This window comes from Lolium rigidum, chromosome 6 (assembly GCF_022539505.1).
Source record: "Lolium rigidum isolate FL_2022 chromosome 6, APGP_CSIRO_Lrig_0.1, whole genome shotgun sequence".
Taxonomy (NCBI): Eukaryota; Viridiplantae; Streptophyta; class Magnoliopsida; order Poales; family Poaceae; genus Lolium; species Lolium rigidum.
Window position 1 is genome coordinate 98,942,954 of NC_061513.1, and position 8,839 is coordinate 98,951,792.

An 8,839-nucleotide genomic window follows, 5' to 3' on the forward strand; every position below is an offset into this window, starting at 1 on the left:
ACATTTTAAAAAATGTGACATTGTTATATAACATTTATTTGCAATGCATCCAACATTTTAATCTAATGTATCTAACATTACATGATACAATATGGTGCAAATCTCTCTAGTCTCTACAACGAATCCATGGAGAAGCCACCATACCCGATTTGAGATCGTCGGCAACGAATCCACCGGCGGCGGAGGAGCGGCGACCACTCATGGGGAAAGCCGCGGCGATGGGCGGCTAGTTGTGGCCTATGGTGCGTGCAACGGAGGCCCGCTCACGGCGGCGCGAGCTCGCAGTGGCAACTGGGTGCGGCGTCGCGAAATTGAGCGGCGGGAGCGTGCATATCAGCTACGGCCGAGCATGAAAGCGCGCGACAGCGCTCGGCGGAAGCAGTGAGAACACGTGGAGACGGCGGCAACGGGAACTTCGAGTCCACATCGAGCTCAACCAATGCGGCTTGGGCGAGCTCCTCGGCCACCAGCAGGTGTGCGCTGCCTGCCATGGACGACATGCCTGACGAGAGCAAAGCCGCGCGTGGAGGAGGCCTCAAAGCCGGTGGTCAGCATGCAGGTGAGCAGCGGCTGGGGCTGGCGTCGGGATGAGTTTTGGGCGTGGATCCGGCCATCCGGTGAGGCCTTATTTGATATTAGAGTGTTTGTGGGGATTAGTGGGGATAATACTCTAGAGTATTGGGTGATCACCTACCATCATCCAATCTTCACAAAATCCTATTCTCAATCCACTAGGTAGAGGTAGAGTATTGGGAATTGAAAAAAATACACTAAGATTTAGGAAAAGTGAGGATAAGCAGAGATTAAACTCGCTCAATACTCTAGCAGCAAACATACATTTCGAATAAGTGGGAATTAAGAGTTTACTACGAATTATCCCTACTAATCTCTATAAAAACTCTAACAGCAAACATGGTCAGAAACGAGCGTGGATGCGCGTTTGAGGATGGCAGCAGCGTTTTGGAACGACGCGACGATGACCGGCTGATGCTTCAGCCGGTTGTAGAATAGACATTTTCTATATTCAAACCTTAGGATTAACGTTCAACTCACTAAGGAAGTCAACTAACACAAGACATGATCACAAACCATGCTTTTTGAGCAGCTTGATTTTTCACTCTTGCTGCAATGCTAAATTTCAAAATTCTTAAGAATCACTGCAGTCTAGACTTGACTTGAGAGGGGTAATGAAGCAGAAGCATGTTATCTGAGTTTCTGGACGCGAAAATCGCTGGAACTTCGTATCTGGCTGATAATTTGGGCCGCCTCGTCAAACCTGTATGCTCTCTCATAGACGTCAGCAGACACAAGATAAAGCTCCCTCTTGTCGATGCTCGGGTCATGGCTAAGCTCGCCAACCAGTTGCTCGAGTGCCTCGAAGTCCTGCTGAGCACCGAGCAAGCTGAGCATCTGGAAGTGTACCCTGTCCGAGAACACGCAGCCTTCTTCCCTCAGCGCCCGGTACAGCACAGCCGCCTTATCAAACTCCTTCAGCTTGCCGTAAGCGTTCATCGTGATGGCAATCGTCTCCGAGTCCGGCAAATGGCCCAGCTTCCTCATTTCGTCGAACACCTCCACCACGCTCCGGTGCCTCCTGTTCTTGGCGAACAGCCCCATCATTGATCGGTGCACCGATGGGTCTTTTACCTCGCCGGTGTGAACCGCGCGACGGAACAGCCACGCGGCCTCCTCCACCCGGTCGGCGCCGGCCAAGATTTTTATGGCCGTCTCCTTTGGGATGCCCTGGTCTGGTTCTCTGAGCTCACGCAGCAATCGCTTTGCCTGCGAAACAAGCCCGGCACGCTCGTACGCGACGACCATCGTCTGGTACAGCACCGGGTCGATCTCCGTGCCGGACTCCTGCAGCTTCTCGAAGAGCTTCGCAGCGCGGTCGAGCTTCCCGGCCTTCACCCATATGGACAAGATGGTGGAGTAAGTGATGGCGTTGGGCTGGATGCCGTTGGCCTGCATTTCCTGCACCAAGCTACCGGCCTTCTCGTCCTCCAGCGACTTGCCGTGGATGGAAATCATAGTGTTGTAGGTCACTATGTTGGGCTTAACGACGCTACCGCCGCCGCCATTGCCGTCGAAAGCGCTGCACATGAGTCCAAACAGGTGGACTGCCTCCCCGAACAGCCCGGCGTCGCCGTACACGCGGAGCATGGTGTTGTATGTCACCACGCTCGGCGGCACTCCGGCCCGGCGCATCGACCAGAAGAGCCGGTCGGCGTCGCGCGCGAGGTCGAGCTGCCCGTACGCGTTGAGGACGATGTTGAACACCGACAGGTCGGGCTTGACGCGCGCCACGGCGCGCATGTGCGAGAAGAGTGACACGGCGGCGAGGTGCCGGCCGCGGCGCGCCAGCGCGGCGAGGATCGGGGCGTAGGACTCCGCGTCGGGCGCGACGCCGTCGGCGGGGATGTCGTGGAGCAGCAGCCGCTTGGCGTCGCGGAGCAGGTCGGACTTGCAATATGCGGCGATGGCGGCGTTGTAGGCCTTGAGGTCGGGCCTGATCCCGGCGGCCCGGAGGCGGGAGAAGAGCGCGAGCGCCTTGGGCGCGTCTCCGCCGCGGAGGGCGAGGTGGATGAGGTTGGAGAAGAGGACGAGGTCCGGCGCAACGGCGTCGGACTCCATGAGCGGGAGGAAGGTGAGCGCGTGGTCGAGGTGGCCCGCGCGGGTGAGCGCGGCGAGGAGCGTGGAGTAGGAGAAGGCGTCCGCGGCGACGCCGCGGTCCCGCATCTCGAGGAGGAGGCCGGAGGCGAGGCGCAGCTCGCCGGCGCGGGAGGCGGCGCGAAGGAGGAGGTTGTACGGGACAAGGAGCGCCGATGCGGGGAGGTCGGGGGCGAGGAGGTCCAGCAGGGCGACGCCTCGGCGAGGGTCGGAGAGGCGGGAGAGGAGCGTGCAGAGGAGGCGCGGGGATACGGGGCGGTGCGGGGACAGAGCGGCGGCCACGTCGGGGGCAGCGCGCGCGGCGGAGAGCGCCGCCACGAGCGCGGCGACGTCGGGGGCGTGGTCCTGCTGCTGGCGCTGGAGCTCGGCGGATTTGTGGCGGTGGAGGGGGTGGGAGCTGGGGAGGTTGGGGTTTAGCCAGATGGACTTAGCGGCGCCGGCGGGGACGCGGCGGTGTGGGGAGGGGGAAGGGAGGGCGGCGGCCACTGCTGCGGCCGGCGGCATTGGGAGCGGGAGTAGCGCGGCAGAAATGGATAGCAGATTTTTGCCGCTGGTAGGGACGTTCGGAGGGGAAAATATCTCACATGATCCCAAGCTTCAAATGATATACTGTACTACCACTCCTCAAAATTTAACTTTACAAATATCTACAAAAAACTGGAAAAAAATCTGCAAGTGTTCACAATATATGTTTCTACAATCCCTAGAGATTTCAGAACCAAATTCCAAATACAGATAGAGAAATAAAAAGGACAAATTGATATGTGAATAGTGTAAGTCTTTTTGAGATACTATTCATGTTAGATTTGTCTTTTTGTTGCTCTCTGTGTACTTCAAATTTAGGTATGGAAATTTTGGAATTGTAGAATACATCTTGTGAACACTCGCAGATTTGTTTCAATTTTGAAAAAAACTTGTAAATTTGAGTTTTGGGGAGTGGTATTCATGGTATCATTTGTAGTTTGGGATCATGTCCGTTGCGAGCGAGACGTATCCGGCTACCGGCAATTCAGCACTAAGCAGGAAAGGGAGACTTGCCAGTCGCCACGAGTCGAAACTTCAGAGTTCAGATAAGGACTATTGTCAGTTTGTCACAGCAAAAACAAGCCAACTCAGAACAAGCGCTCGACAATTGTATCATTATGTTATCAATTTGTCACAGCAAAAACAAAGCCAACTCTGAACAAGCTCTCGATAATTGTATCACTATGTTATCAATTTGTCACAGCAAAAACAAAGCCAACTCTGAACAAGCGCTCGACAATTTTATCATTATGTTATCACTGATGAATCAGAAAAAATACAAGTGTAAGTTTCTACTTTACAGATGCAATGGGGAAAATTTACTCATATTTACATACACTCATAAAACTTGGCTCGCAAAGAAGGGCTTCCACTCCAAGAATTACCCTGCCAACAATCCGTGCCACAGGCCAGTTCAGCAAAGCCTGCAAACTAAGAAGCTAAATAACTCTACAAAAGGAAAGAGAAATGTTTGATGTCACAAGGAACTCTAAGAAAAAAAAAACCACTCTTTTTGTTTACATGTTCTAGAGGAGGCCCAAAATAAGGAGTAACCGAAAATTCATCCTTATACGTGTGGCCTCCTATTGGTACTCAGATGAAAGCCATGGATGTTCCAGCGCTTCACTGGCTGTTGGCCTCTTCCTGGGGTTTATTTGCAGCAAATAAGATATAAAATCGACAAACTGTGGATCAGGGCATCTCAAATGACGCCGCAAAGAAGACTTCTCTGGAACCAGATACTCTAGCTGATCTGTCTCCTGGTTACAAATAAAGAGGGGAATCCAGGTGTTCAGTGATTATGTGCTATAACGAGCAAGGGATGGAGAGGGTGAAATTCAATGGCTAGTTGTTCCAATGGAGAAAAGATCATAATTCATAAAGTCATAAGGCCACATAGGCAATTAGCCATAAGGCTAGTGGTTCTTTCACATTTTTGTTTTGATAAAAAGGAGTTCCCCCTGTTGTATAATCAGTTCTTTCACATAGGTAAATTCCTTCAACAATGGAATGTTACTATTCATGAATCAAGATTAAGTGGTCATGGAATCCTCCCATAGAATATATGACCCTGAGTTGCTGACTGAGGCAGCCATTGTTAAAGCAGCAAACATGAAATGAATGTACCTCATTCTTGGTGAAAAGGTCGTAATCGTCAGTAAAATACTTATGTGTCTCCTGCCCCAATGCTAGCATTTCCATATCGATTGGTCCAACTATCCCAATCATACCGGCAAGCATCATGGACACTGATTCATTAGGAAATAGTACCTGTTATGTGTAAAGAGTCAATGATCATGACTAGATAGTTTGCTCCTTTAAAATGGTGATATAACTAGAAGCACACAACTGTGTTTTGTATCTGTGATTTAAAATTCTAAAAGACTATCCCAGCTTCACATATATTTCAGGTTGGAACAAATATACTTTTCTTGAATATTTGTGTATTAGATGGTTAAAGCTATACATTACCAGAGAAATGCAACCTATATTTTGCTCAAGCTCTATATTGGAGCCATAGATTAACATAGTATTTAAACAACCAAAAAGAGAGTGAAGAACATGCAAGCATAGTATTAAGTCTATATACTGCACTCGCTATAAGATCAATGTACTAATATGATCATTGACCATTATGTGCTTAAGATAGCTATGATTTTGATGCATACGCAAAATAAAAATATCAAGTCAACAAAAAATTACTCACTTCACCGGTGTATAGTTCAGCAAGGATGCAACCGAGAGACCAAATGTCAATCCTCTGATCATATGGCAGCCCCAGAATGACCTCAGGAGCTCGATAAGAACGTGATTGGACATACAGGCTTAAGTTGTCTGTCAAGAAGCAACTGCTCCCAAGATCAATGATCTTAATTTCACACCTGCTGTAGCTCTTGATAAGGATATTCTCTGGTTTTAGGTCGCAGTGAACGATCCTTAAATGATGCAAGTATACCAAAGCTTCTAAACATTGTCGAGCAATTGCCTGAAAGAAAGGAAATTAATGATCATTTAGGGTTCAACAACTAAACACATTTTCAAAATTCTCTAGAGCACGTGACAGTTATACAGAATGTATCTCAATAAATGGCATTCAACATACCTGTATCCTAGGAAACGTAAAGTACTCCTCACCACCAGACTCCTGGTTATATTTATGAAACTCATACAGATTTGCTCGTAGCAATTCAGTGACAATGAAAAGATGTTCCTGTCAGCATTTATTTGATGTCAGCAATCAGCATTATGCAAATAGATCAAGAAATGAAGAAATTTCACTACTCTAGAATCAACCACATGCCTGCGAAGAAATGAAGTACGCGAATCAAAACAAAATAATATATTGCTAAAATACATCTTTAAAGATATTGCTAGAGAGTGTACATCCCTTTATATACCTTCTCAAATTCCAACAACCAAGCAGTATGCAGAATAATAAACCGAAAAGGAGTATCTTAGCCAACTATGTCTCCCTCAAGTTATATACCTGGTGATAGAAGTAGTCATATAGGCGCAGTACATGATGTTCATCTGATGGATCATATTTGTTCACAAATTTCAGCAGCTTTATCTCATCTAAACTCTGATCAAAGAAATCCTTATCATTCTTAATTATTTTAAGGCAAATATCCATTCCCGTCTGAAGATCATGTGCTTGAGCAACCTTGCTGAATGCAGCCGAACCAAGATATTCAGTGACATAATATCTTCCTGCTATGACTGAATTCAAGACAATGGGGAAATCTTTGTTTTCTTCAAAGCCAGTCCTACAATGGACATGTACTATATAAGCTAAGGACGATTTTTTTTTAACAACCAAAAGAAGAAAAAAAGATTTGATGTGAACCTGTTCTTGCGGTGGACAATTCTCAATTCAAATACCTCGTATTCTCGATGGAAATTAGCGAGGGACATATCAATATTTGACTCTGGATCTTCTTCCTCCGCTATAAGAGCAGCAGACTTTTTGACATCTGTATTCAATGGCCCAATATCTCCAAAGTCATAGATGTCGTCGGAATCACCATTCTGTGGGAAAGGATGTGAGCTATACTCTTTCAGATATTCTTTCTCCCTGCTGCTTTCCAGATTGTTTTCAGTGTCATCATCCAACTCTATATTGGTCCTTACTGGACCTATAAAAGACAGTAAGCATTGGAAACCTCAACATTATATAACATTTTAAGTGCTGTAAATTATTCCCTTCTTCGTCACATTAAATCAATTTTAATTTTCTTTATTTGAGAATTGAATGAAGCAGAGAGGTTTTAAACTACACTAGTACCGTGGAATTCACAGCAATTGGGTACTAGTACTTACTTGCAGCAATATCAGCATCAGCGCAAGTATCAAATGAACTGAGCATTCGGAGCTCCCTCTCCACAACATTCAGCTCCACATTCTCATCTCCTTGCCCAGAATCTCTTGGCAAATCGCACTCCAGCACTGCATCCTCACTCTGCTTCAGCTGAAACACGTCCAGGCCACACTCGTCAAGTACCTCTGTCTGGTCATCCATGATCTTGTATCTCCCGTATACAGCGGAGCTCGAATTCCTGACAGCCTCGAGCCCCTCCACGTCCTTGCAGCAGCCGCAGAGCGGTGATGAGCAGATGTACACCTCGGCACACCCCTCACAGCCGTCAGTGCCGGCATGTTCGTGCCGGCGGTCACCGCCGGCGGTAAGATCGAACGTTTCTGTCCGTCCTGAGCCGCCGTGAGCGCCGAGAACGAACTTGTCCTCCTCTTTGTCTCTGCCATCGTCGTCCAGCTTGGTATGGAAGATGTGGTCGTCGTAGAGCCAGCCTTCTTGGAAGAAGATGTCGCTGGTGTCGTACTGGCGCGCTGTGCCGAACTCCATCTCAGATGACGACGCGTTCGACAGCGAGTGCGGTGGTGACCAGACGCCATACGGATTCAGCAGCCCTGGTCCGCCAAACAGAAAAAAAAAATGAAATTTTGGATCAAAATTGTGAGAAACGAGCCACAAATTCGGAAAACAGAGCACTCAGTAAAGAGTCGGGATTCAGGGAGATGGAATTCAGGCACGGACTTTGGTGATGCACCGAACCGATGGAGGGGTTTAACCAATTCTAGGATCAATTGTTTCCAAAACATACTTGCATTGCTCAGCAGCTTCGAATTGTTCCCAAAACTAACCATAGCCACCGAACTACCGGCGCACAGATCGAGATACCGCGGGGCACAACCGGCAGCCTCGGAAACAGAGATGCGGAGGGTTTAACGCCCACAGAAAAAAAAAAAAGACTTATTACGGCGCGGTGAATACCTGAGGGCGTTGAGCGCATGCTGACGAAGGCGGAGGAGGAGGCTGACTCTGAGCTGGAACCGGGGCTCGCAGGCGCCGTCGTGCCGGCGCCGACGCCGGAGGCGGAGGCCGGCATCCGGAGGGGCGGGAGCCGGGGATCTAGCGCGGCAGAGGAGTCTGATGCCCCATCGGCAGTGCGGTCCAGCACGTCGTCCCGGAGGGCGGAGGCGGTGCTCGCGAAGCCGTGCTCCGTGAGGAACGCCATGACCTCGTCCAGGCCCGGCGCCGCCATGCGCGCGGGCGGGCGGATAGGCGGTGATGGACGACGGGTCGGTGCTCAAGCGCGTGGCGGGCGCCGTGAGGTAAGCGGTTGCATCGCCATTGGAACTTGGAAGCGAAACGAGTCGGGTCGCGTCAGAGTGAGGGAGGAGAGGACGAGGTGAGGGGAGACGAGGACTGGAGGAGGATGCGAAGAAGTCAGAAGAAAGAGAGAGGAGGGACACGAGGCCGGCCGCAAAGGATCACCAAGGTTGCGCGTATACGCCTTAATTGTGTTCCAGCCCCTCTGCTGGATGTGGTATTACCGGAAAGTTTGTCCGTAATCTTTTTAAGGAACAACAATACTGTACTACAGGGCAACGATTTTCTGCACCTGATGGCATGTGCTATCAGTTTGGGAAGTTTCACACGAATACTTGCTTGTAGATTAGATACTACTCCGTTAATATAAGTAGGGGCTGTTTGCGGCCCAAATCACTAAACTTCTGTTAAATTGCAGCCACTATTTCATCCGTTAGAAAAAAAAATCATGCAGTACCTTGGATTTTTTTCACATGATATAAAAAAACATGTATATAGTAACAAAATGTTCATTCC

At 48.9% G+C, this 8,839-nt stretch overlaps 2 protein-coding genes across 2 annotated transcripts; both read right to left on the reverse strand.

The window, feature by feature from the left end:
- Positions 1-1,000: 1,000 nt before the first annotated feature.
- LOC124663018 (pentatricopeptide repeat-containing protein At5g39980, chloroplastic) lies at positions 1,001-3,174 on the reverse strand. The gene has a single exon (XM_047200781.1). It carries the CDS (start codon positions 3,172-3,174, stop codon positions 1,204-1,206), a length of 1,971 nt encoding a protein of 656 aa, XP_047056737.1. The 3' UTR covers positions 1,001-1,203.
- A 1,072-nt stretch (positions 3,175-4,246) lies between these two features.
- Positions 4,247-8,255, reverse strand: LOC124664483 (DYRK-family kinase pom1-like). The gene is made up of 8 exons (XM_047201997.1): positions 7,985-8,255; positions 7,015-7,620; positions 6,542-6,830; positions 6,182-6,461; positions 5,798-5,905; positions 5,402-5,680; positions 4,822-4,965; positions 4,247-4,454 (listed from the first exon to the last, which is right to left on the reverse strand). The coding sequence occupies exons 1-8, from the start codon at positions 8,253-8,255 to the stop codon at positions 4,278-4,280; spliced, it is 2,154 nt and encodes a 717-aa protein (XP_047057953.1). The 3' UTR covers positions 4,247-4,277.
- Between the last annotated feature and the right edge of the window lie 584 nt (positions 8,256-8,839).

Excerpts from the sequence above, each read along its gene's own strand:
- LOC124664483 (XM_047201997.1), bottom strand. The coding sequence starts at position 8,255 with ATGGCGGCGCCGGGCCTGGACGAGGTCATGGCGTTCCTCACGGAGCAC. Across the intron at positions 7,621-7,984 it reads CATGCGCTCAACGCCCTCAG|GGCTGCTGAATCCGTATGGC; the intron begins GTATTCACCGCG and ends TTGGCGGACCAG. Across the intron at positions 4,455-4,821 it reads ACCTTTTCACCAAGAATGAG|GAGACAGATCAGCTAGAGTA; the intron begins GTACATTCATTT and ends ATTTGTAACCAG.
- LOC124663018 (XM_047200781.1), bottom strand. The coding sequence starts at position 3,174 with ATGCCGCCGGCCGCAGCAGTGGCCGCCGCCCTCCCTTCCCCCTCCCCA.